Genomic DNA, 20,951 nt, shown 5'->3' with positions numbered 1-20,951 from the left:
CCATAATCATAATCAAGATAGAGAATGTTTCCATCATCCTAAAGTTTCTGTGTCCCTTAGTAGTCAATCCCTCTCTCCCCCTGTCTCAAGGCAACAGCTGAGATTTTGTATGTGCTAGAATTCTATATAAATGGGATCACTTAGTATTTCTTCTTTTGTGTCAGGCTTTTTTGGCTCAGCATAATGTTTGGAGATTAATTAACAGTTACCTCGTACATAAGGGATCCATTCCTTTCTGTTGCCAAGGAATATTATGTTATGTATACATGCCACAGTTTGTTTTTCCATTTACCTATTGATGGACACTTTTTTTCTAGTTTGGGGCTCTTATGAATAAAGCTGCTATGAATATGCTCATAAAAGTCTCTTGGAGATTTTAATTTATGTGGTGAATGATTAGGTATAGAATGGCTGAGTGTATATTAGTATGGTCAAGTGTATATTTACTTTCATAAGGATTTGCTAAACGTTTCTCCAAGTGAAGTACTTTTTTACATTCCCTCCAACATGTAAATTATGCAAATTCCAGGTGTTCTTTACCAACACTTGTCAGTCTTTTTAAACTTCAGCCCATTATTGTGGGTATATAGTTGTATCTTAATTTGGGTTTAAATTTCATTTTCTTGATAATTAGTGATGTTGAATATCTTTTCATGTACTTACTCGCCTTTCATATATTTTCTTTTTTAAAGTGCCTATTAAAATTTTAACCAGAGTTTGAGTTTGAGTTATTGGTCATCTTATTACTAAATTGTAAGACTCATCATATTATTATGTACATATTTACATATTTTGAATACCAATCATTTGTCAGAAACATATATTACATTTATTCTCTTCCAGTCTGTGGCATGCCTTTTCATTTTTTTTTTAATGGTACCCTTTGAAGACAAAAAAAATTTTTTTAAGACAAAATTTTGATGAATCCCAGGTTATCAGCATTTCTCTTTTATTGTTTTATACTTTTTTGTCCTAAGAAATATTTGCCTACTTCGTTCTTCCTACAATTTCTGTGTCTCTGCTTACATTGCCCATCTGTTCATGTATGCTGTCTACTTTGTCCATTATAGCCCTTAGCATATTCATCATAGTTGTTTTAAGTTCCCAGTCTGATAATTCCAACATCCCTGCCATATCTGGTTGTGATGCTTGTTCCATTTCTTCAAATTGTTTTTTGCCTTGGGTAGGCCTTATAATTTTTTTCTTGATAGGATGTAAAAGGAGTTGCTGTAAATAGATCTTTAGCTATGTTGTAGAGTATGGGAGAAAGGAAGCATTATATAGTCCTATGATAGGACTCAATCTTTGAGTGAGCCTGTGCCTCCAGAATGTGAACTTCACAAGTGCTTCTCAGTTTTTCTCTCCCTTGCTTAGGTGGGACAAGGTAACTAGAGTGTGCTGGATTTGGTTACTTCCTTCCTGAGGTCAGTTAGGGGCTGATTGTATCCAAGCAGGTTAGGTTCTGGTTTTTGCCTGAGGCTAGGCCTTGTTAAGAAGAACAGAGTAGTGGGGTGCCTGGGTGGCTCAGTCGGTTAAGCATCTGCCTTCCGCTCAGATCAGGATCCCATGGTGTTGGGATTGAGACCGCATCGAGCCCTACCTCACGCTCCCTGTTCTGCGGGGAACCTGCTACTCCCTCTCCTACTTGCCCTGCTTGTATTCCCTCTCTCACTGCGTCTCTCTCTGTCAAATTAATAAATACAATCTTTAAAAAAAAAAACACTAATCCCATTCATGAGGGCTGTACCCTCATGACCTAAGCACCTCCTAAAGGACCCACCTCCTAATACCTTCACATTGGGCATTAGGATTTTAACATGTGAACTTGGGGAGTGGGGGCTACAAACATTCAGACCATAGCAAACCTTAAATAACATGAATCTTAGAAGAGATTCTCATTTTATTTCTAAAGGATGTAATTATTCCCCAAAGCCTTTCGTATAATTATTTTGAGTGTTTAATTTAAATTTAAATTCAAATTCAATTTCAGTTTAAAGCATGAGTGAAGTACTATGAATGGTTTTTATCCAGGGAAATGACATGGAGTTTTTGGTTTTGAGCCCTATTCTGCCAATTTTCATATTGGCTATTAATTTTCAGTTCTGTAATTAATTAGTAAGTGATGTTCCTAAAAGTAGGTCATTCTTTGTGGGTAAGAGAGTGAGCAGATAATAGCTGGAATATTTGTATATCTTTTGGCAAATGAATATTCCTATTACCACTTTATGGCATAAAGTTGTATTTATTATACTTTTCATTTTCAGGACATTTGTTATAAACTAAAACAACACATAGTTTTACTGTTACAATTTTCTCTGCTGTGTCTGCATCATGAACTATTTGTTCCTTTCCCTATCTCTTTTGCAGTGTTTTCTGCCCTTTAATTTTCCATTGGATGCTTCTCTTCAGTTTCTCTTTCCCTCTTACCAGTTCATGCCATCAACATCCCTATATTGATAACTCCCAGATTTATGTGTTCTGTCTGAGGCTCTAGACCTGCATTTTGAAATCCCTCATGTACTGGTGGACTTGGAATACCCCACATTCTCAAATTCAGAATGTCTACAACACAACTCATTTTCTGACCTTCCCAAAGCCAAATAAACCTCTACTTTCCCCACTTTGGTGAGTGACATGTTTGTCTTTGTGATTTTCCAAACCACAAAGTAGGTATGGGGCAGGAGGAGGCATAGGTCATCCTAGATGTTTCTTCCTTTTTCGTCTTCCACAATCCAATCACTCTATAATAGTCTTTTCTGCCTTTTTTTTTTTTAAAGATTTATTTATTAGAGAGCGAGCACAAGCAGGAGGGGCAGAGAGAGAAAGAATCTCAAGCAGACTCCATGCTGAGTGTGGATCCCAACTTGAGGCTCATGATCTAATGACCCTGAGATCATGACTTGAGCCAAAATCAAGAGTCGGACGCTCAACTGACTAAGCCACCCAAGCGCCCCTCTTCTGCCTTATAAATAACTCTTGAATCCACCTTTTTCTATTCCCACAACCTTAAATTGATCATTATTATTTCTTGAACAGTAAAATGGTGTCTTAAATAGTTTTTGTGTGTGGAGTTTTTTCTTTCCCTTCAATCTAATCTCCCACAAGACTGCTCTCTAAAATAAATTGATCAGGCTCTCCTGCTACTTTCTTGTTACCCCTTTCAAGAATGAAGTCCACGCTTTGTCTGGCATTTTGAAGCCCATCATGATAGGCTGCTGCATACTTTTCTAGCCGCCTTGTTATTTTATTTTTAAAAACTTAATTTTGATAAGATTTCATACTGAAAACTTAAACTCTTTACCCAGATTCACCAACTATTGTTTTGTCCCATTTACTTGAACATTTTCTCTCTGTGTATATACAACTTCCTTTTTGATCCAATTGAGAGTGATTCACAAACATCATGTCCCTTTATTTCTAAGAACAAGGACTTTCTCTTATAGAATCTCAGTATGTTTATCAAAATTAGAATATATAATTAGAAAATTGATACAGTGCTGTTGTTTAACCCACAGTTGTTCTAATAATGTCCTCTGCAACTGTCTTTCTCCTTGTTTGTGAACCAGTCCGTATTGTACATTGTACTTAGCTGTCTTTGAAGTCTCCTCTTTCATGCAACATTTCATCTCTTTGTTTCTCATGAGCTTAAGCTTGTTGAAGTATACAGGCTAGTTTTTTTTACTGTTTCCTTAATTTTTAGTGTTTATTTTTATTTCCTTCCTACTGTTTACTGTGAGTTTAATTTGCTCTTTTTTTAATTTTCTTAAGGTGCATCCTTAGATCATTGGCTTAAGATCTTCTATTCAAATGTAAGCATTTAAAAGCTATAAATTGCTCTCTTAGGTGCATCCCACAAACATTGTTTTTGTTATCATTCAGTTCAGCATATTTTTTTTCCCTCGTGATTTCTTTTTTGTCCCATTAATTGTTTAGATGTACTATTTAATTTCCAAATTTTGGTGATGGGGTCATGGATATCTTATTGCAATTGATGGTAATTTTTTTAAAGATTTTATTTATTTATTACAGAGAGAGAGAGAGAGAGAGAGAGTATGAGAGAGGGGAGGGTCAGAGGGAGAAGCAGACTCTGATTGAGTCCCGATATGGGACTTGATCCCAGTACTCTGGGATCACAACCCAAGCCAAAGGCAGATACTTTAACCAGTTGAGCCACCCAGGTGCTTGCAGTTGATTGTAATTTAATTCTACTGCAGTCAGAGTGCATACTTTATATCATTTTAATATTTTAAAATTTATCGAAGCTTATTTTATGCCCCCAAATATGATGTTTTGCTAAACATGTCATGTTCGTGTGAAAGTGATGTATATCCTGCCATTACTGAGTTTGCTATTCTCTATCAGTAAACTCAGTGTTTAGATCTTCTGTATCTATACAGATTTTCTTTATCTAGTTGTTCTTTCAATTGCTATGAGTTTCGTGGTAAGCTCTCTGTGACTATGGACTTGTGTGTTTCTCCCTTTAATTCTGTCAATGTTTGTTTCATTTATTTTGAAACACTATTATTGGGACCAACATACACATTTATAATTAGTACATACTCCTGATTAATTGATCCTCTTATCATTATGAAATGTCCCTCTTAGCTCTCCTAATGAAGCTCTAAAGCAGATACTAATAAAGCTGCATTGACTCTCTAAGTCACCATCATCTCTTGCTTAGATTATTTTGTTAGCCTTCTAATTGTTCTCCTTGCTGCTGCCATTGTTCATTTATAGTTTAATTCAACCCAGCAGGAAAAGAGTAATCTTTTAAAAACATAAGTCAGGTCATTTCATTCTTACGTTCAGAACCTTCAAGTGACTTCTTACTTCACTGAAAATAAAATCCAGAGTTCTTATGAAGGTCTTTAAAGCCACACAGGTTCTTGCCCCTGGCTGTCTTTTGACATTTCCTCTCTCTTCTTTCTTTGTTCTTCCCTCAAGGCACATGGCCTTTTTGTTTTTGCTTGAAAAGCTGAGCTTCTTCTCACCTTCTTTTCTTGTCTTTGTACTTACTATTCCCTCTGCTTAGAATGCTGTACTCCCCAATATTCTTATGACTTACTAACCTCTTCTGAGATTTTCTCTGACCACTCTGTTTAGAACAGCACATGTGCACATATACATGCCCGTTAGCACTTACGACTGTGACATGCATATTTATCTGCTTTTCCCCCCAACTAAAATGTAAGCTTGATGAGGATAGAGAGTCTTGTCTGTTTTGTTCACCACTCTGTCTTGTGTGTCTGAAATTGTGCCTGTACATTATAAAGTGCTCAATAGATCAGTTGAACCAGTGAGTATATGAATGAGGAATTACCATTGTAATCAAGTTGCTTTACTTGCAATTTCTAGAATATACCAGACTCTTTTCCACTGTGCTCCTATTATTCCTTATATTTAGAATCTTTCCTTTACTGTATCCCAATTTGTTATCCTGCAAGATTCAGCGTAAATACCATTGCTGATTAAGTTTTCCCTCTTAATGCTCACCACTACATTGTTGAGTGCTTCCCTCTGGTGTTCACCCCACTGTATTATAGTTACTTATTCATTTTTTTGGTCTGTATTACACTTTAGGTTTATGTCAGCCTAAGACCTCATTTCTGTTTTTGCTTTATCCCATGTACATTACTAGAAGATAGTAAATACCTGTTGAATCACCAGCTGCTTTTAGGAAAAAGAAAGTAAGAACTTATCTTACAATTGGGAAGAGTGGTGATTATTTTAGATAGCTATATCTTAGTCTTCCAGGCTGAACTGGAGACCAAATAACTAGTGTCTCTTATTTGCAAGAGGCAGATACCTAACTCCAACAGCCACAGGAAATCTAGGTGTATTGTAAGGATGCAGTAGCAGTGAGGAAAATAGGAATCTCAAAAGAATCCAAGATACCAAGAACATTCAATGGAAAAAGGAAAATCTTTTCAATAGATGGTGCTGGGAAAGCTGTGTTACCCACATGCAAAAGAAGGAAGTTGGACTCTTATATACAAAATCAGCTCAGATTGGATCAGAGATCTAAATATGAGACCTAAAACTATAAAACTCGGGGCGCCTGGGTGGCTAAGTGGGTTAAGCCTCTGCCTTCAGTTCAGGTCATGGTCTCAGAGTCCTGGGATTGAGCCCTGCATCAAGCTGTCTGTTCAGCAGGGAGCCTGCTTCCTCCTTTCTCTCTGCCTGCCTCTCTGCCTCTTGTGATCTCTCTCTCTCTCTCTCTCTGTGTCAAATAAATAAATAAAATCTTGAAAAGAAAAAAACAACAACAACAACAACTATAAAGCTCTTAGAAGAAAAAAACAGGGAAAAACCATCATGACATTCATTTGGCAAAGAATTCTTGAATATTATACCAGAAACACTGGAAACAAAAGTAAAAATAGACAAATTGAACTACATTAAAACTGAAAACTTCTGTGCATCAAAGGACAAAATCAACAGAGTAGAAGGGCAGCCTATGGAATGGGAGACGATATTGGCAAACCATACTTCTGATGTGGTTATATCCAGAATAAGGAAGAACTCCTGTAATTCAGTAATAAAAACACAACCCAATTTAGAAAATGGGCTAAGGACTTAAATAGACATTTCTCCAAAGGTGATATACAAATGGCCAATAGGCATATAAAAAGGTGTTCAGTATTACTAATCATCAGGGAAATATAAGTCAAAACCATAAGGAGGTATTACTTCTTACCTGGTACAATAGTTACTACCAAAAAATAATAAATATTGTTGGGAAGTATATGAAGAAATTGGATCCTTTGTGCACTCTTGGTGGGACTATAAAATGGTACAACCATTATGGAAAACAGCATGCTATTTCTTCCAAAATTTAAAAATACAGTTGCCATATGATCTAGCAATCCCTCTTCTGGTTTATTTCCAGAAGAATTAAAAACATAATCTTGAAGCGATATCTGCATACCTGTGTTTATAGAAGCATTATTTACAATAGACAGAAGCAATCCAAGTGTCCATTATTGGATGAATGGATAGATAAAATGTGGTATATACATACAATGGAATATTATTTAGCCTTAAAAAGGAAAAGTTCTGATACATTTTAACAACATAGTTGAATATTGAGGACATTATGCCAAGTGAAATAAGCCAGTCACAAAGTCAAATACTATATAATTCCATTGATGAGGTATCCAGAATAGTCACATTTATAGAAACAGAAAGTAGAATGATGCTTGCCAAGGCTTAGGGGTGAGGGGGAAATGGAGAGTTGCTGTTTAATGTGTGTGGAGTTTCAGTTTTATAAGGTGAAAAAGTTCTGGAGATTGATTATACAACAGTGTGAACATACTTAATACTACTGAACTGTACACTTAGAAATCGTTAAGATGGTAAATTTTATGTTAAGTGTTTTTTACAACTGTGGATCAGCCAGCCTATTATCTTCTTTAACTCAGTTAGTGGCCACTCCTTAATTAGGGACTGTGAAAGAGTTTTTCTTAATAGAGGTCACTGAATTTCTGTTAATTTATGCATAAAATAGTCAGATATCCTCCAAACAAGACATTTCAAGTTCTTTTAAAATAGATACTACTTTAGGGGTGCCTTGGTGACTCAGTTGGTTAAACCTCTGCCTTTGGCTCAGGTCATGACATCAGGGTCCTGGGATCGAGCCCTACATCGGGCTCTCTGCTCATCAGGGAGCCTGCTTCCCCCTGCCCCCGGCCCCTGCCTGCCTCTCTGACTACTTTGTGCTCTGTCAAATAAATTTAAAAAAAAAAAAAAAACTTAAAAAAAAAATAGTGAGCTGAACTCAAGACCATTAAAAAAATAATAATAAAATAAAAGATTTTGTTACGGGGTGCCTGGGTGGCTCAGTCGGTTAAGCATCTGCTTTCAGCTCAGGTCCTAGGAACAAGCTCCAGAGAGCCCTGGAGTCAAGCTCTTTGCTCAGCAGGGAGTCTGCTTCTCCCTTGCACGCGCTCTCTGTTCTGTCTCTCTCAAATAAATAAATAAATCTTTAAAAGAAAAATAAAATAAAAGTTGTTATATTAGGAAAACCCTTAAGACAAGAGCTGACCTAGAAGCCCATTATATACAACAGAAAAACTAGAGCTGCTGTAGTGGAATTAATAATCATTCTTGGCTTTCTGTGATATTTTTTTCAGTTGTAACTGCTAGTCTGTTATTACACTGTGAGGCAAGGATATTGCCCACTGGGATTTACAAGTAATATTTTTTTTAAAACAAGAAATTGAAGTTGAGTGCAGTTTCAAATGCCAGATGCATATTTTATTAGATTGCTATCATGTTTATACGTGTTAGGTAGGTTGTAATTATTTTTTAAGATGCTATAATAATGGCTTTTAAGTGCTATAAACATGAATAGTCTTCTCAGTATTTGCCTTTTATGATTTGGTGTTATTTACAACATTTTTTTTTTTTTTTTTTTTTTTTTTAAAGAGTCTAGCATGGCTCAAGAATCTCCCAAAAATTCAGCAGCAGAAATTCCAGTAACTAGTAATGGAGAAGTTGATGATTCTCGTGAACATGGCTTTAATAGGGTAAGAATACTTTTCTTTCTCTTAATACGGAGAATCATGATAAGCCCTTAAATGTTGAGATGAAAGTAATAGAGTTTAATATAGGAATATTTTCTTAGACTGGCTGAAGTGTTAGGAATCTGTTACCATGTAGGGATGACTACGTGGGTCATGTTAGTGAGTTGTCAGGATTAAGCTCCCAGCCAGTAAGCATTTAGGCTTTGATGTTATCATCAGTAATTCTGTTGTATGACCAGAACAAGAGTACATCTGATGACCTTGGCATATAACTTTATAAAACTATTTAATTTTATTTGTGATAAGAAAAAATATTAACTCTAGGTTATCCTTTCAAAAATTGGCACTGATTTCTTTTCTTTGTGTCCTTAGTACATAATTCCTAAGGAGGCTTCTCCTGACTTTGCTATTCAGTTTCTAAAGTGGCATATTGACTCTGTGGAAAATGAAACTTGAGGAGCTTTTAATTTTGATTTGACTCTCATTTGAAATTGAAATTTAATACATTTTAATGGAAACACCATGGGTTTGGAGATAATGTGGGTGCAAATTTCCACTATGCCATTTCTAGCTGTATAATCTTAGGCAAGTATTTATTTAATCTCTTCTAATTCTTGTTTCTAATCACTATAAATGAGAATCTTACTTTCATGGGGATATTGATATTAAATAAGGTAAAGTGAGTAATATGCCTAGGATAGTCCTAGAAATGATGGTGATGATTATTATCTCTGGAGAGATTTATACTAAATATCTTTTTATGACAGTTGATACATGTGTACAACTTTACTTTTTTTTTTTTTTTTCCCACCATGGGACTTGAACTCAGGACCATCCAGGTGCACCTGCACAACTTTAACTTTAAAAATATAGTGTTTAGGGATGGCTGGGTGGCTCAGTGGGTTAAAGCCTCTGCTTTCGGCTCAGGTCATGGTCCCAGGGTTCTGGGATCAAGCCCTGCATCAGGCTCTCTGCTCAGCAGGGAGCCTGCTTCCCTCTTTCTCTGCCTGCCTCTCTGCCTACTTGTGATCTCTGTCTGTCAAATAAATAAATAAAATCTTTAAAAAATATATATACATATATAGTGTTTATATTTTTGAAAAAGTAATAGTTGAAAGAAACTTATTTTATAATTCAAATAAGAGCTTTAGTTCATAAGCTTGAGAATAAAATCTTTTATTTTTTAAAATCCTTTATTTTAATAAAAGGCAATATTTTAGATCAGGATTTCTTAATCTCAGCACTATGGACATTTTGGGCTGGATAAACTCCTTGTTGTAGAGGGCTGACCTCTGCATATAGGATGGTTAAGAGCATCCCTGACCTGTTCTTCTAGATTCCAATAGCACCCCCCAGTTGTGACAAACAAAAATGTCTCCAGACATTGCCAAATGACCCCTAGAATTGAGGAGAAACCAGTTTTAGATAGATTGTTATAACTGATTTTAGTAAGTCCCACTGAATTTCACTTATTTTTGCCTTAGCAATTTTTTGGAAGCAATGATTGTGTCTTCAGACTTCAGGTTTATTTTAATTGCAAGTGTTTTAACTTGGTTTCTGAGCCCCTATGACCTAATATAGAGTGACTCACAGAAGGAAGAGACCTTAAGTTCTGAACATAAAAAGGAAGTTTTCACGTCAGGTTTAGTCTTTCTTGTGTTTCAAAGTACTAAGACAAATCTGCATAATAAGCTAATTCAAGTTACCGTCATTAGACTCTAGCAATTACTTTATAAACTTCTGTTAATTCAAATAACTCATTATACCAAGATTTTAGTTAATGATTGCTGCATTTTACTTTTGGTAACGGCTCCTTTTGCAAACTTATTCTGCAAGTATATATTTTTTAAGATTTTATTAGAGAGAGCAAGAATGGGTGTGGGAGACACAAAGGGAGAGGGAGAAGTAGATTCCCCACTGAACAGAGAGCGATCAAGACTCTGAGATCATGACCTGAGCTGGAGGCAGACACTGAACCAACTGAGCCACCCAGGCGCCCCTTATTTTGCAAATATTTATCAGGTTTCTGCTGTGTACCAGGTACAGAGATATAGTAGTGAATAAAAATCACAACAATACCTGCCAGCCTGGAGTTGATATTCTAATAGGCAGTCTAATGACTTTTGTCCAAGAAAAATGCCATACATGCAAAATGTTGCATTGTTCTGGAGATGCACCTGCCACCTTAAGCCTCTTCTTTTTCTTGTTTTTGTTTTATTTTGTTTTGAGCTATAGCTTATACACAGCAAAAAGCACAGATGTTAATGGGGCACATGGGCGGTTTAGTCTGTTAAGTGTCTGATTCTTGATTTCGGCTCAGATCACGATCACAGGGTTGTGAGGTTATACCCCATCAGGCTCCATGTTCAGTGGGGAGTCTGCTTCTCCCTTTCTCTCTCTCTGCTCCTCCCCCTGTGCACGTGTCTTCATGCGTGCTTCTCTCTCTCTCTCTCAAACCAGTCTTTTAAAAAACCCTCAAGATCATAGATTTTTTTTAAAAAAGCGCAAATGTTCTGTGTACAACTTAAGTGGAACCACCACCTACATCAAGATACAGAACATTTGGGACGCCTGGGTGGCTCAGTTGGTTGGACGACTGCCTTCGGCTCAGGTCATGATCCCGGAGTCCCGGGATCGAGTCCCGCATCGGGCTCCCAGCTCCATGGGGAGTCTGCTTCTCCCTCTGACCTTTTCCTTGCTCATGCTCTCTCTCAAATAAATAAATAAAATCTTTAAAAAAAAAAAAAAAAAGATACAGAACACTTCCAGGACTTTAAGTGGCCCTCTTGCCCTCTTCTAGGCAGTATACTTCCCTTCCTCCCAGGGTAATCACTGCTAATCTAACTTTATATCGTAGATACTTTTAACTGTTCCTGACTACAACTAAATGGAATCATACATTATGTACTCTTTTTTGACTGGCTTAATTCTTTTTCATTGTAATGTAGTTTTCCATAGTGTTAATATACCACAATTTGTGTATCCATTATGCAATTGATGGATACCTAGGTTGTTTCCAGTCCATGACTAATATGAATAAAGCTGTTATGACTATTCTGGTACAGGTCTTTTGGTGTACATGATCACCTGCTTCCATTGGGTGTATACTCTAGAATGGAATTGCCAGATACATGATGTTTGGCTTTGGTAGATATTGTTAACTAATTTTCCAAAGTGGTTGGACCAGTTGACAATCCTACCAGCAATGGATAAAAGTTCTAGATGTTAAACATCCTTACCAAATCTTAGTATTTTCATACTTTTTAATTTTAGCCATTCTGATGGTATCTCACTCTGGTTTTCATATGCATTTCCCTAATGACTAATGTTGAGCATACTTTCATATTCTCATTGACCATATTCTCAAAAACCATTTATCTTTTATGAAGCCCTTTCTCAAGTTTTTTGTCCATTTTTCTGTTGGGTGTGTGCCTTTTTCTAATAATTGGTAGGAGTTCTTTATATATTCTAAGTCATTTGTTTGGATATATATATATTTCAGATATTTTCTTTCAGTCTGTGACTTACTTTTGCACTCTGTTAATGGTATCTTTTGATGAACAAAAGTTGATAATTTTTAATGAAGTCCAATTATCATTGTTTCCTTTTAGTGACTTTTATGACCCTTTTGGGAAATCTTTGCCCATCCCAGTATTATGAAGATACTCTTTTCTTCTGAATGTTTGTTGTTTTGCTTCTCACCCTTTGCTCTGTGATTCATCTTGAATTAGTTTTTGTGTAACGTAGGGGTCAAGGTTCTTTTTTCTTTTTTTTTTTTACCCCTCATATGAATATCTAATTTTTTTTTTTTTACCCCTCATATGAATATCTAATTGCTATTCACTGTTCATTGAAAACATCCTTTCTGCACTGTCCTTTCTGCACTGAAGCTTTTGCTGTTAATCAGGTAATCATATATGTTTTATTCTATTTCTGGACTGTTTTATTTCTTGGTCTTTTATCCTTATATTATCCTTGTAATAATACCACACTGTAAGTTAATGACTACAGTAATTAAGTCTGGAACAAATATTATCTTTAACCCTAGCAACTAGTGGTTAATTCCTCTAGCTCTTTCTTTTCTGGTTTACCTTATACTTAAACTTATTCATGACTCTTCACTTAAGAACCTTTATTTGCTTTTGGGTGGCTCAGTCAATTAAGCGTCCAGTTCTTGGTTTTAGCTCAGGTGATGATCTCAGAGTTCTGAGATCAACCTTGCAAAGGGTTCTGCACTGAGTAGAGTCTACTTGAGATTCTCTCCCCCTCTCTCCCTGTCAAATAAATAAAATTCTTTTAAAAGTGGGGGGATAACTGGGGAGGTACAGTTGGTTAAGTGTCCAACTCTCTATTTCAATTTAGGTCAAGATCTCAGATTCATGGGATAGAGACCTGCCTCAGGCTTTAGGCTGAGCAAGGAGTCTATTTGTCCCCCTCTTGCTCTCTTACACCCTGTCTCTCTCAAAATCTAAAAAAGGGGGAAAAAAAAAAAAAGGAACCTTTATTTGCCTTTGAGTGGCACTGAAGAAAGTTTTTATCCTCTCAAATTTTAACCTTAGAGTCGAGTCTTATTACAGTGAAGTGAATTAAACCGTAACATATCTGTATTAAGCTCTTTGCTTATCCAGTCAAAGCCAGCTAACTTACTGCTTTGTAAGTTTACTTACTTGTTAATGTCACATTCTCTTTTTGGTCATTCCCCTGCAGTGTTACTTCACTTTTGGGTGGTAAGAGAAGGAAAAAAGATATTCTCCTGGAGGTCTCTTTTATTGGATGTGAACTTTACCTGTGGGCAAGGTTCCTTAAGAAGCAGTAATCTACTTCAAGTAGTACACCACACTTCACCTTCCTGAAGAAACTGAACATCATAAAACTTGTTTCTGGTTGTACCTGCTCTTATTAAAAAGATATTCATCATGAGAGTCTCTTACATATTTAATATCCTTGAATTAAAATAACATTGGCTGTGTGATCCCTTTTACCATGAGTGAAAACAATATCTTAAAAGCATCTTTCAACCATTTTGAATAAATTATCCTCAAGACCTCATAGGTATATTATTTACCTCAATTTTGTCATACTTTCCGTCCTTTATTTTTCTGAGCAATAAAAGGAAAATTTGCTTTTAACTTCAGGTCCATGTTCATATTTTAATATTGATAAAGTTTCATATGGAAAATAAGTGTGAAAATATATTACTTATCATTAGACTATAGGACTAGTAAAGATGTCTCATGTAAAACTGGATCATAAACCAGAGTTTTGAGGTATTTATCTTATATACATCTTCCTTCTATACCTGTTTGTTGTTTAAAATCATATAATGACTTTTATTTAAAAGTTTGTTGATTTATTTATTTATAGCATACTACCTAATACCCTTCAAAAAACAAAGTCCTATAAAATTAAGATGTTAGTTTATTAAGTTGTCCTATCTTGACTGGCCAGGTGGTGTCACTGTGGCATAGGCAGTGAATGTTTCTGTCCTGGTTTTTGTCTCATTGCAGACGTTTCATTCTTTATTTGGTTTCCCCTCTTAGTCCGTCCTGCAAGAGGCCCTGTTTGGAAGCTAACTCAACATTTACATTCTAATAGAGATTGTAAGGAAAGAGCTTGTCCTAGAAATCCCCTAGTAACAGCTTAACGTATGTTAATGTTTTGAGGCGTGTTACTCTTTTTCAAGATAAGGGGCAGCAACTATATAGAGAGATGATAGAATAATAGTCTTATTTATAACAGTTTTTTACAGGAAAATTTTTTTTTTCTAAATAAAAATTCTTGTTTTTTAAAGATCAGGCAAATTTAATCTTAGAAGAATATAAATTATTCTTTGACTTGTAAACCATATATTTTAAATTTATTCTGTTAAAGTGCTGGTCAAAATATTAGATTAAAAACAAGCAATTCATGACATGAATTAAAGAGAAGAAGCAAATATCAGCTCCACAAAGTTGAAACTTCTTGTTAAGTTATACTTGCCAAATTCAGAGAAATTATCCTAGTAGATAGAGTTAAAACAAAAACTTTTTCTGTGGTAGGCCCAAAACTAAAACCCATAATTTAGTTTTTTCCACCTGTGGACCTTTTCTCTGGAAAAAATATACATATACACAAAACTGCCAAATTTTGCATTCAGTTTTAGAGAGTTTAGGACTCCCTGAACCCTGCCTATGGATCCTTAGTTTCCTGGGTCTTAAAAACTTCTAGTCTACAAGTTTTGAATTAAATCACAGGATTTTAGTTTAGTAGGAGTTCTTTGCAGATCCTTGAATCCCACTACTTTACAGTTGAGGAAAAGGACCCTTGAGGTTGTGATGAAATTACCATTAAACTGGCTGTACCACAAAGGCTTTTGTGACTTAATTATAAGTAAAGTGAGGGCAAAAATGTTTCCATTCATTCATTACCTTATCTGCAGTGCTGCCACGTAAGAGATAAGCAAGGCTTTCATTAAATGTTCAGTGAATAAATGAGTGAATGAAAACATATGTTAAAGCCAGAACTAGAAACATGTTTCTAGACTTCTGTGCAACAGGAAGATGTACTATACTGTTAGACTTGATACATCCATCTTGTGTCCTTAATTTCCCAGCATGCATCATCATCATTGCTCTTGAAATTTTGTTTACGTGGTCTTTGTTGTTATTCTAAGGTTTTTATTGAACTAAGTAGTTTCTCCATTCTCCTGTACTTATCAGTCTGAATAATAAACTCTAGCAGTCTGGAGAAGATTTGGGAAGGAACATAAGAATAAAAATGGTCAGAACACTTGTTTTGGACACATTTCCTCCCCTCATGTGTAACTGCCCATTTACTGATCTGCTTTTCCCAAGAGATTGAAATTAACTTTAGGGCGGAAGCAGTGTGCACACAGCACAGTTTATGATTTCGTAGTAGTTGCTCAATAAAGGAATGAATTCCAGTATGAGGACTTTAAAAATTTATCATGTTTTCTACTTCAACCATCCTATCCTAGAGTTTGAATAGCATATGATGACAGTTTGTCTCCATATTTTATATATTATTCAGTATCACATATCTGCATTACGCACATCTGAAAAATTTAGTAGCTCCATCAGTGGCAATACTGATTTGATGGCGACTTTTTCAAAGGCCAGTTTTTACCAAATGCGTGCCATGGACCCTTTCAGAGGTATGGCAGATGTTTTTTCAAGGATTGTTTAACCCATGTAAATACTTACTTTTCAAATAGAGAATATATTCTTAGTACTATGACCACAAATTAAGTTTTTAAATATGTGTTTATTATATCTACATCTTTTATGTGTTAACGCCCAATTGGAATTTCTATTGAAAAGTGTGAATAAGGGGCGCCTGGGTGGCTCAGTGAGTTAAAGCCTCTGCCTTCAGCTCAGGTCATAATCCCAGGGTCCTGGGATCGAGCCCCACATTGGGTTCTCTGCTCAGCAGGGAGCCTGCTTCCTCCTCTCTCTCTGCCTGCCTCTCTGCCTACTTGTGATCTCTGTCTGTCAAATAAATAAACAAAATTTTTAAAAAAAGAAAAGTGTGAATAAATATAATTTTTAATGAGGGGCGGAAGCCTTATCTATCCTAATTATAAGATATTGTGCCTATAAAATAGATAGTAGATTCTGTCTTTATTTATAAGCAAACTCTATCTTGAGTAAGTTTTTATTTCTAATAGCAGTTGTTTTGAATGTAGATACATACAAATGTTCCCACAGTGATAAGTCTTTGAATTCAGCATTCCTTTGATGGAGGTTGGTACGTGATATCATTCTTATCAAATTTCAGTACTATTTAAAATCTAGTTTAGGGGGGTATAAGGGGGAGTGGGTGAGGCCAAGAGGGTAGACAGAAAACTATTAAAATAGTTTTTAATAGTGATTAATAACAGTGATTCTGTAAGTTCTTGTTAAACGCTTGTTGACTGAGTGAGAGGGGAAGTAGGAGAGAGATAGAGAGGAGACAGATTTTGTGTGTTTGTGTGTGTGTATTGATAAAATGGAGAAAATAGATGAGTCGGGAGATTTGCTAACTTGATCAAGTAGAATAACAGATACAGTAATTTGTGACCAAAAAGTGAGTTATTAGACTTAAAAATTCCAGAATTATTGCTTCCTGAGTAATGACAAGGTCCCAAAGAGTGGCCATGGGAATTCCAGTGGCTTAAGAAGAATGGGGGATGAAAGATGAAAGGAATTCAAGATGAAGAGGTTAATGAAATCTGAGATGAAAGTATAGGTTGGATTGTACTTCATTAATCTAGTCTATCTTTTATCTGCCCTCACACTTTTTTTTGACCCATTGTCCAACTACAAATTACCAAACCTATGTCAAACTACCAAATTTGGGCTTCCTACAAGTATACCAAGGAGAAAAAAAATCATACACACAGTAACAGACTGTTATTATACCACCCATCTTTCAGTATCAACAGAGGTAGGCAAGCTCATGCAATAGATTTTATTTCATTTTAAATATTTCACAGTTTGTATTTAAAAAAAAAAAAAGGGGGGCAACAGACTACATACCGTGTCATTATAGGCTATGTTTTTGATGAGCTATGAAAACTCAACTTGGACCGTATATATCAGTTTGGAAAGAATTGCAAACTAAACATAGAATCATTGCATTCTCTGAAAGTGCCCAAGTGCATGCAAAAGATTGGGAACATCCAGAATAATGGAAGAGTTGGGGATAGAGCAGAAAACCTGGATGTGCCGAAGCCCATAATAAGTATTTGGGGTTGGCTAAAAAGAAAGTAGATGGCCATGTTAAGGTGGGAAAGAGGGCCGTGAGGTAATGCGGCCCACAAGGAAATGTGGGATGGGCGTCAGTAATGTACAAATATGCAAAAACAGTTCTCTACAGCAGAGCTCCTAAAATGTAGACAAAGGATTAGCTGTGTCAGCGTCACCTGGCTTATTTGAAATTCTGGCTCCTTGGCTTCATACTCCAATTTAATGAGATCATAGTGGACAGCTGAGAAGAAGCTGAATTTTAATACGTTCTCAGGTGGTTCTTACCCAAACTAAAGTTTGAGAACTGGTAGTTTAGAAGTATCAGTGGAGAGCTAAGAAAATGCTGACCTTGACTTCTATTCGCTTGATAAGTAGATTGTTGGAGAATAATCATCTTTGAATTGAGGTAATTGTGGAGAGGTAGAGAGGCCACTATGAGAAGGTTAGGGCATTGTGATAGTTTACAATAGGATTGGGGATGTGGAGATCTGAATAATAGCTTTGCTTCTGGCAGATATTCCTTATAGGCAGCTAACTGTTAAATAACAAAGGGGATTTTTTTTAAAGATTGTATTCATTTATTTGAAAGAGATCATGGGGGGGGCAGGAGGGGTGAGGGGAGGAAGCAGACTCCCTGCTGAGCACGAGCCCAATGCGGGTCTTGATCCCAGACCCTGGGATCCTGACCTGTGTGGAAGGCAAACACTTAACCCACTGAGTCACACAGGTGCCCCAACAAAGTAGATTTTTAAATTACCAAAATTCAAGGAATACTTAACAGAAACTTTTCAGTTTGTTTCTTTAAAAATTATTTAAATGTTTTGGAAGGTGTTATCCATTTTGAGGAATGTTTAATTTGAGAAAATTGCTAGTAAATGAAGTATTAATATTATATCTACTAGACACTAGGAATAAAAACTAAAGGGGAATAAGATACGCAACCTGGTTGTAGCTTTTACAGTATGCAGGAAGAGAGAATATAGAAATTAATTAATTTACAAATTAATTTTAATATAATCTGAAAAGTAATATGCTAGGCCAAGTATAGCATGGTCTGAGGACTGGTGGGAAGAATATGGAAAGATTACCTGAGGCATTGCTAAGCAAGCTGAATCTCAAGGGTGAGCTGGCCAAATGAAGAAGGGTGAGCTATGTTCCCATCAGAGGCAACTCTAAAGAGCTGAAAAGGTGTAAGACTATAGAATTGAAAATTTGCTACTGTTGGAGTGGAAAATGTGAGGGCAGATGTGTGAGAAATGAAGCTAGAGAAGTAAGTAGGGACCAGAGCCAGCAAAACTTTAAAATCATGTTGAGGAGTTGGGGTTTTTACCTAAAAGTCAAAGGGAGTGAGGGACGCTAAATGATGTAAAAATGGAAGCGTCTCAGTCAGATTCACATTTTAGAAAGCTCTCTCTTTGGGGCGGCTAGGTGGCTCAGTTGGTTAAGCATTTGGATCACAGGATTCTGGGATCCAAACCCCACACTGAGCCCCACATCAGGCTCCCTGCTCAGCGGGGAATCTGCTTCTCCCTTTCCCTTTGCTGTTCCACCTGCCTGTGCTCTCTCTTTCTGTGTCAAATAAATAAAATCTTTAAAAAAGAAAGAAAGTCAAAGTTTTCTTTGCCTACAGTTTGAAGAATGAATTTCAGGGGTGACAAGACTAGAGACCTGGGAGGGAGATGGATCAGTTAGATTTCCAAAGGAAGTGGGGAAGTGAGACTTAAGCTTTTTCTCTTGTAGAGAACCTAGAACCAGTAAAGAGTAACAGACCATTTTAAAAGATGCAGATAAGAGGAAAACAGCGAGAACATAGTGTAAGGGAACTAAGGGACAAGATAATTCTTATAATTTATAGAGTACGTAGAGAATCCTCACAGATTATTGCTGGTTACAGGACACACTTTGAGAATTACTCCTTTATTTAAATTTCTCCTTTCATACTGTATAAAGAGGAGCACTAATTAATAAATCTCTAGTTCTGCTTATCAGTATTATAGTGTGCATCTATTGAAGATGTGTATTTTAAAGCAAATTGGCTAAACAGTTTGTGTTCTTTATTTGTTGGTTTTACACTAACTAGTTCAAAAGTAGATTACTCTGCGAAATTATAAATTCTAAAGTTATGTTTTTTAGCTTCATTCCTGTTCTTACCTCCATGAAAATCTGCAAAATGAAGGCATTTGGTTGAAAATTAGCATCCCTGGGGCGCCTGGGTGGCTCAGCGGGTTAAGCCTCTCCCTTCGGCTCAGGTCATGATCTCAGGGTCCTGGGATCAAGCCCCCCATATGGCTTTCTGCTCGGCAGGGAGCCTGCTTCCTCCTCTCTCTCTGCCTGCCTCTCTGCCTACTTGTGATCTCTGTCTGTCAAATAAATAAATAAAATCTTTAAAAAAAAAAAAAAAGAAAAGAAAATTAGCACCCCTTCCCGTTGTATGGAATCTGTCACTACAAATATTATTTTGTATCCTCAAAAGATGTACATGAAACTTTTTTACCAAATAGAATGTTTTTACCAAAAGCATTATATTTATTGTTTCAGCTTAATTGTTTGAAAATTTGTTTTTAAAATATTAAATGCTGCATATTAACCTAATGCTTTAATAGAAAGTTAACTTTATATTTATTCCATTTTATTGTATAATTAACCATGATTTTGCTAAGTCCTAAACTTTGGCTTGAATGTCAGTGACATAAAAATGCAAATTAGGGATTTTATGTTGTTGGGTATAGTGGGCTCATTGTTGCTGAAATCCACTCTGGAAACCATAAGGGTAAATGCAGTAGCAGATACTTTAAAAGTTACTAAGCAAGGTACAGCTTCATAACTGAGTCACTTTAAAAAAGAAATTAAGGATCATGTAAAAGCACATTTTAGGTTTTTGTGAGTTATGAGGCTAAATTATATTACTTAGTATGTATTTTACAAAAAAATAGTCAATAAGCTCATAAAGTACAGAGTGTTAACCTCACAAGTCCTACCTTCCTCTCACATAACCCCATATCACTTTGTGTTACATTCAACTGCTAGATAACTATCAAATTGATAATTCTGTTCAGAATCTGAAAGGACCCATTTGTACCACTTGTGGTTAGGTTCCTTCTGTTAGTGATGGTTTAGGCACAGAAAGGCCTTAGTGCTTGTCAGATTTCACAGCTGTTTCCAATAAAGGTTTTTTTCTGGAAGAACTTTTGTTTGTTGAGTAAAAGATGCCTAAGAGATAATTGGGAGGGGTCTGAGTGAGATGTAATATCCTCGGAAAACTAGTTGTGTCTTCCAGAGGCCGTGCATGAGAAGACGGAAGGCATCCCTGTAACTTCTTGAAAACTTAGATAATCAGAGATATCATGTTTACTGTGTAACTTCTTATCAACTACTACTGCTGTATCTCTTTTCTGGGAATTTACACCATGCTTTGTGACTGGACAGATGATTCAAATGAGTAATGTTCTTTCCAGAGAAGTTCCAAGAACATAGCAAACACAACTGCCCTGAACCTGTATGCCATTTTTATTTTGTTTTCATGTGCTTTTTTTTTTTTTTAATGAATTTATTTATTTATTTGACAGAGCACAAGTAGGGAGAGCAGTAGGCAGAGGGAGTGGGAGAAGCAGCCTTCCTGCTGAGATAGGAGCCTGATGTGGGACTTGATCCCAGGACCCGAAGGCAGATGCTTAACCAACTGAGCCAACCAAGCCACCCC

The 20,951-nt window shown here is 36.2% G+C and overlaps 1 protein-coding gene across 3 annotated transcripts in view; it reads left to right on the top strand.

Annotated features, from left to right (window-relative positions):
• LOC111154349 (ADP ribosylation factor interacting protein 1) overlaps positions 1-20,951 on the top strand; it is a 106,158-nt gene that overhangs the window by 22,567 nt on the left and 62,640 nt on the right. For 2 of the 3 annotated variants that reach the window (XM_022513912.1, XM_022513908.1), the window contains exon 2: positions 8,428-8,528. The exons of the other annotated variant lie outside the window; for it this stretch is intronic. In XM_022513912.1, the coding sequence (XP_022369620.1) occupies positions 8,436-8,528 (93 nt within the window). In that variant the 5' untranslated portion in view covers positions 8,428-8,435. The remainder of the gene's footprint in view (positions 1-8,427; positions 8,529-20,951) is intronic. 3 annotated transcript variants of the gene reach the window in all.

This window comes from Enhydra lutris, unplaced genomic scaffold (assembly GCF_002288905.1).
Source record: "Enhydra lutris kenyoni isolate GAN:26980312 unplaced genomic scaffold, ASM228890v2 scaffoldscaffold3, whole genome shotgun sequence".
Lineage (NCBI taxonomy): Eukaryota > Metazoa > Chordata > Mammalia > Carnivora > Mustelidae > Enhydra > Enhydra lutris.
This window is presented reverse-complemented; position numbering and strand designations above follow the sequence as displayed.